Here is a 7,554-nt window from a genome sequence, read left to right on the forward strand (position 1 = left end):
GGCTCCGGGCCGGGAGGGGCCGCCAGGGAGCCCCGCTCTGCCGCCCGCCCCTCACCGCCTCGGTGATGTTGAGAGAAACCAAGACGTTTATATAAAACACCCAGACTGAACTTCGCGTTTCTGGGCAGAGGAATCCGCAGGGGAAGACGCAGGGCCCTCGCCTGCTCTGCCTTCTGCCGTCGGGCTGCACGTCTGCCCAAAGAAGGGGCGAAGGGTGGATGTCGGCCAACACAGCTAGGAAGGAGCATTGTAACAAAAATAGTGGCATTTCAGCCTAAACAGGGGTGGGAAATAGAAACCACGCTGAACCTAGGAAGAAAAGTAAGTAAAACTAATAACGACACATGCAAAAATCTTCCACGAGGTATTGCCCAGGTAGGGCACAGACACGAGCTCTGCAGCTCCCTGCTTGCCAGTTCAATACCCTGCCAGGTACCAGGTGTGTCAGCTCCAGCTGTTCAGCTCCATGCACAGCTTTAATTTGCTTTGCATCTCTCCCCTCACTTCCCAAAGTCCCTCCCCTGGTCCCTCAACTGCCAATAATTAACTGCCACTACCTGAGCCATGGCTCTGGGGTTGGTTTGGTGAGGGAGTTTGCTGGACTCTTGAAATTACTAGTGAACCCATCTGCCTTAGCCATGATATGCTTGTATTTATTTTGCAGTAAGGAAGCAACAATTCCAGCATGCCACTATTAAAGTCTATTAACTTTGAGTAATTTCATATTTGTCATACAAATTAAGCCTCTAAATAATAAGGTATTATGAATAAAATTATTTATTAGTATTTAATCAGGTATTTATTAATTCATATTTATTGATGTTGCTTCAGAGACATTGCTCTTGAAAGAAGAGTGAAAACTAAGTTAACAGCAGCAGCATGCAGCTGCCCAGTGAACTTCTCACATAACATGAGTTTCTTTTCCTGGGTCACTGTAGCAATCAAAATGCCCTGCAAGATTTAAATAAATGCCACTATTCCTTTTTAAAAGCATCATTAAGTATTTTAAAGGCAACACTTTTCCTAACCTGTATGTTTTCTTAAAGCAATACAACTGCTTTTTACAACAAACCTGCACTTAGCAAAGCAGCTCACATCACAGTCCACAACCAACAGCCCCCAGTTGTGCCAGACTAGGTCAGAACCTTCTGTCAGACAAAGATACTACAAGAACTTTTTTGTTTTAGAAATATTTTATATCTTTCTTAATAGGTAAAAATACATTTTAAGTTACAAGGTTGCATTTCAACCCTTATGGCAGCTTTGCACTGCCAGTCAGTAACTTCTGCCATTGATCAGCAAAAAAACATGTGGCATCCAGCCCACAACATTTACTAACCATATACACTTCAATGCAAAAGCCTTCATATTTCATGGGAAGAATCACAACTACAACATTTCAGCAAAACCAAATTAAAAAAAAACAAACAACAAACCAATATTCCTACAAGCTCCATATCAATTTCTGCATTTAATACTGATATGGATTCCAAAGATACCATAAAGAAAATACATAATACACTTAAAATCAATTGACAATCACATTTAAAAGACATTCTCTGTATGCAAGTAGATAGATATATATCCCATATCACATTTAAACATCTATTAATATATTTGTGTGGTCTGTTGCATAATAATATGTGCTGTTAGATGCTTTAATTATTCCAAGCCAGCAACAGTTACGTTTCAGAAGGAAATGAAATTTCAGCTGTTGTGTCATAATTACTGCAAGGCTTCATATCATCTGTAACAGAAACAACCTTTTTGCAGTTTTTTTTTGTAAAAAGTTAGGTGGAGACAGGGCATTACAAAGTTTTTGTGTTTTTTTTCCTTCTTCCAGATTGAATTACACTAAAAATTCAGTTTTATGTTCTCTTTTCCCTGAAAACTGTGGACATTTGGATAAATGTAAAATCTGCACAAGTGGGACAGAAAGTATCCACTGCCAGATTAAAAAGTTGAACTCATAATTTAAGCAAATACATGTGTAATTCAAAAGTTTGAGGAACACTTGGCACACCACCTCAAGTATCCAACATATTTGTCCTTTCATTTGAAGGATATTTACTCCTCTAGTCTATTATTATTTTTCTCAAAAATGTTACAAAAGACTCTTCCACTCTTCTTTATGCAGCAGCTTAAACAAGGACAGACCTGTTTCTAGCTAATAATCTGTAAAATTTGTGAAACTTTCATTTTGCTTTATGAAGGAAGCAGTACTGTAATTACAGCATTTTCAGATGTTCATGCAGAAATCTGATATTTATTATTAATATATTTCTTTCTTAAGTACTTACTTCAAAATACCCCTTATATAGGCACAAAACCAAAGTGAATTTCTCTTCACAGCTTTGGAAAATGAAAACTTAGAACTAGAAAGCTAAAGATATAAACTAGCTGTGCTGAAACCCCTTTGTTCTGGCTTTTCTGACATGTTACTCACTTGTAACAAAATACCTTGTACTTTCTATTAAGATTTATTACTTTAATAATAGAGTATTTTCTATTCTCATCTTGAATACAATACAGGAAGTCCAGCATAAGCTTTTGACCTCACATGAATTAGAAGATTATTATTTGGAGAGAAAATTTTAAAGCCTACAGTCACTTAGCAGCTAGCTGTCAACACAACTCACTGAGCTTTTCATGTACTAGCTGGTGCCTGCTATTACAGCCCATATTCCCCAGGAACACTGCAAATTTCCTCTAAAATATATTAAAGGCAACAATTACTTAATTTGAATAAGTAAGGGTAGAAAGCTAAGGGAAAATAAAGCATTTATCCTGCTTTCTGATAGCTAAGTATGCTTATTGATAGATTTACATGTTCATGGGGAAGTGATGCCTGGAGTGTATTTTTGTCAGTTAACAACTGCACAATTTTAAAAGCAAATGCCCAAACCAGGAGGAAATGTCTTTGTAATACCTCTGCTGAGGGTTAAAGTAATATGCATTCATCATCATCTCAGCTTTTTTTGGTTGATGGAATCCCCAGAACAGCTGTCCCTGAACATGAATAATCTACCATTATCAGCTGCAGGGGAGAATTGGCTACTTAATTTTCAGAAGTGTTTCATAAGAAGAGCTCAGGTGATGGGCAGGAGTTAATTGTCTCACAGTGAATTAAATGCTCCCAAATCCTCAGATAATCCATTGTCATCAGATGTTTCCAGCTTGAGCTTTCTAAAGAAACTTGTATTTGCCTGTTTATACAGGGAAGAATGGCCAGAAGTTCAACAATCTTGCAAAAAACTGTTACAACATTGCTTGCATCAGTTTCCACTAGAAATTAACAGATAAGTATAGTTGGAACGTTTGAACTGCCTTCTGAACCTCAAGAAGGGGAGGTGTCAGAAGTAGCAATAAGGTCTCCACCTAAGTGAGGTGAGGGCACTGCCAGTAACATTTGCCTGTAGGTGGAAGCACAGATACCTGCTTGCCTGCACTACACTTGAAAAGTTCATTTCCCTGGAAGGGTAAGAGCTCTATAAAAACACTTGCATGCCTTTGGAAATCTGCAGAGTATGTCAGGACTAAATAACATGTCACTAACAGAGCCACAGCCACAGCAACATCTACAAAGTCTAAGTTACTCAACTGTGAGTGAACTAAAGGACACGTATGCCACTATTATTTGTTCTGAAGTCACTTAGGCACTTATTCACATGGAATGTTTGTCCAACAACAAAAAGTCACACGTTGCAGGAAGTGCAAGATGGTGAACATCAAGATTCATTGATAATTTTCCATTCAGAGGAGCCAATTTTCTTTGGCTACCTCTCAAAAAGGTTCTGGCTTGTTGCTGTAAAATCCTGTCCAGTTCCATTTATGTTGGCACTGGTGAGATAAGAAACATCTGTTCACGTACATGTCTCAGCAACCTGCCCCTCAAGAAATCTTGCTTAAAACTGCAGAACTAAGATGGTCTAATACAAGCCCCTTAACACTGGATAGTGCTGAAGAATCCCATTTCAGCACAAGGTTATCTAGCAGACTTGCATAATAGGCTACCTGAAGAGATGCAGGGGAACATGGCAAGTTACTGGTACATGACCACCAGTACCAATTTTGGTTCTTTGAGGCTAACAAGAGAAAAAAAAAAAAAAAAAAGTCTGCAAGTTCTCTGTAGAACTGTTCTCCCTATTATCCAAGGAAAAAGACCAAGCTGCAGAGCAGACTGAGTTCTGAGTATCCTTTTGGCCTGCAGGTTTTGAATGACCACAGCTCAATTAACACTGACATTCGAGGCAGGCATTCAGTTCCTTACAGATGTCACACACATCTCCCATGTGGTTTCAGCCTGTCCATTGAAATTCATTCTGCAAGGAGCTTCAGCCAACTTTTAACACCCCTGGCAGCCTCCTTCATCAGCATTAAGGCAGATGCTTTTCATAATCAGCACTGTATTATTTCACTCAAGAACTGCTTTCACTTCATACCTAGAACAAAGAGGGTCTGACACTGCATGACAAGCAAGGTTCAAGAAAACCTGTTGATGCTGACATTTAATACATTCTTAGGCACTTAGTAGTTTAAATCCATTGTCTATCAAGCAACTGACTTCTTATTTAGAGAATAAATTTTTCTAACTGTCTAACAAGCAACTCATTTCTAACTTAGAGTTAAGGCCAGCATGCACCCCCAGATGACAGCCAGAGACTGAAGAACTCAAAAGACACAGGTTCTGCCCTGTGTTTCATCCTCACTAAATTCAGCAACTTTCTTTACACAAAACCTAGCTTCAACAGGCATTCTAGTTACAAAATACTAGTCCTGATTCAAGTCATCCGCAGAATTTCTGTGGATAAACAACTAAAAAAAAATATATATCTGTCATGTTTGACATTGCTTAATATCACAGAAGTCTGAGACTTCACCCTTATTCAGGAGTTTTTCAGTCTCTATAATTAGATTTATTTATATCCCTGCAGCACCAGTGCTCTAAAAGTCCACAGTCTAGTAGTTTGGCATCCAGGCCATCTGAGAACACAGTAAGGCTCAGACATTTAACTAGTCAGCCCTAACTACAAGGGAAACTAATGCACTCAGAATTCAAGGCTACCAAACCTAATCAATATATTTATGAGGAGACAGGGAGAAGATCCAAGTCAAGTTTAAGATCACAGCCACAGTTTAATACATCACTAACAATCCACTTGGAGATTGATACCCACTCCAGGAGGGTGTATTACTTGCTTTTATTGCACTACACTGACATGTCTTGTGCAAAGATAAGGGGGTTCACCTGTTGGTAAGCATCAAGACTGGTAATAGCTTTGGCTCTTCTCCCAAAGTTTTAGATTTACTCTGTATGATCCTACAATGTATTTAAACTATTACTTAAGATAAAGAAAAATCATCACAGTCCCGTTATTCTGTATTCTCTCTTAAGTTTAAAACATGGCCTTTTAAACCAACTACATTCTTCTAAAACAGTAAGCGCACAGTGACAGGCATTTTAAACAAGTACTTCTTATTTATTCACAATTTAGATAAAGTTTAAGGAAAGACAGAAGAAATACAAAGGACAACATCAAAATGAAAAGGTATTTTAGTGAGCAAAGTGAGTTTCTACAGCCAGTGCCCTTCATACATTTCAAAATGTTATCCAAACACTGCAGATTTCAAATAAATCCCATAACAAACCGCTATGACTATTCCCTTTGAAATTAAACTGGGAATGAAAGTTAGCCACCTTTTATCTATGAGCATACAAACCACCAAATTCTTTCAGTTTCTGCTTAAAGCCACATTTATCTTTTACAAGATGGATTCTGCAATACGTTCTCAAGTAGCATTTTTCATTTTGTCTGAGCTCTGCTATAAAAAAAAAAGTCAGTGTTAACCTTTTGTGTGCCAAAACAGCTTTTGATCTTGCTCGTGGAACAGATGCATTCAGTGTAGTGTCACACTTGCAGCTTGGAGGTATCCTTGGAGAAACTGCAATGCTTCTGCATTCAGACTAGTACTCAGCATTGATGCAACCTTCAAACACAGGAGAGAGCAGGAGAGTCAATGTGTATATACATTAAACTACTGCTATATCCTGCTAATCACTGTGTCAACATATGGTACAAGCAACACGCTGAGAGCAGCAGTTTTTCACTGTGGAAGCAGCTGCTGGAATTCCAGTTCCTGATGCTTACAATTTTATGTACTAATTTGAATCAAATGTGAAAGTAGAGAAAACCTTTAGCTATTAAAGCAGGTATTTGGATGCAGCAAACATCAGATCTTGAAAAAACCAAAAACCCTACAGATTAAAATAGTTAACTGTAAACTTCAGTTGTGTAATTTAGTATGAGTTGCCTGATGTCTTCTGAGGAGGTGTAATTGACCTAGACACAAGTATTAGTTCTATACCAACAAGAGGATATATTTTCCTTTAAGAAATGGCATATTCAAGCTTATTGCTAAATTAATCAATGTGAAAAAGACAGTCTTTCTAAGGTTACTAGGGGAAAAAGCCCTTACAAAAGCTACATTCCATTAAAGAACAAAAAAGAGCCATATCTGGCATTTTGGTTATGACATACTTCATTTTGCTGATTATCAAACATTAGCAAAAGAGACCTATTATCAAAAAAGCACCACTTCTCTGTAGAATTCAGCATTAGCATGCCATGCAGAACAGTCACCTACCCTGCCTGGGCACGCTGTGGACAGTTTGTGAAGAGACTGTGCCAGATGGATTCTAGGATTGTTCACCATTTGACCTACAGGATCGTGTTCTTTTTTTCCAGCAAAGGCTAGCTGAGAGAATGCAGTCTGATATCCTGGAGTATCTTCTATGTCAATGAAGTGCTCTTCATCAGGGATAGTGTCATCCTCAGGCAGTTCAAAGAGGCCAATGAGGGCCTGCAGCAAAGGGATCCTATATGTAAAGAGGAGAGGATAAAATGGGAGCACTTAAAATACATAAGGACAGGGTGTATTTTGCAAGAATGTTCAAAGTTACTTGGAACCCTTGACAGTGCTCTCTTTATCACAAAAATCTCAAACCAGTTCTGACTTCTGCCTTGAAAATACAATTTTATTTGTTGAGAAGTGGCATGAAAAGCCTGCAAACTCAGCATCCTAGCAACAGTAGGCCTGAAGAAATCATAATGGAGTTTATTTGAAGAATATATTTTGAAGAAAGCTCACATTTTCAAAAAAATCAAAATAGCCTCCCTAAAGGAGCCTGAAGAAGTATTCTACATACCACAGCTTGGTGTACTCGGTGTCCATCATAGGAGGACATTCTGTTAATATTTTTGTAATGCCAACAGCACAGATTTTCTTCTCAACTTGCCCAGACACTTTCTGGATTTCAGGAATGATAATTTTCTCCAAAACCATTCCAAACATCCTATTATGACATTAAAAGAAAAAGTATTAGAAAGCCTTATCAGCCTTACAGTGACAAAGGAAAACCAGAAACAACATTAATCCTTAGCAAAAAGAAAACCAAGTAATTTGTTAAAATGCTGCTCTGTTGCAGTGCATATCTACTGGAAATTTGAGAAGACAAATGATTCAGAAAGGAAAAAGTAAAATTATCACTCTTTC

General features: G+C 38.1%; 1 protein-coding gene across 2 annotated transcripts in view; it reads right to left on the bottom strand.

Moving 5' to 3' along the window:
• Positions 1-5,459: 5,459 nt before the first annotated feature.
• Positions 5,460-7,554, bottom strand: part of CSE1L (CSE1 chromosome segregation 1-like (yeast)) — a 20,349-nt gene continuing 18,254 nt past the window's right edge. For both annotated transcript variants that reach the window (XM_009998674.1, XM_009998673.1), the window contains 3 exons: positions 7,208-7,354; positions 6,646-6,877; positions 5,460-5,988 (listed from right to left, as the gene is read on the bottom strand). In XM_009998674.1, the coding sequence (XP_009996976.1) occupies positions 5,899-5,988; positions 6,646-6,877; positions 7,208-7,354 (469 nt within the window). In that variant the 3' untranslated portion in view covers positions 5,460-5,898. The remainder of the gene's footprint in view (positions 5,989-6,645; positions 6,878-7,207; positions 7,355-7,554) is intronic.

This window comes from Chaetura pelagica, unplaced genomic scaffold, assembly GCF_000747805.2.
Source record: "Chaetura pelagica isolate M959 unplaced genomic scaffold, ChaPel_1.0 scaffold275, whole genome shotgun sequence".
Classification (NCBI taxonomy): domain Eukaryota; kingdom Metazoa; phylum Chordata; class Aves; order Apodiformes; family Apodidae; genus Chaetura; species Chaetura pelagica.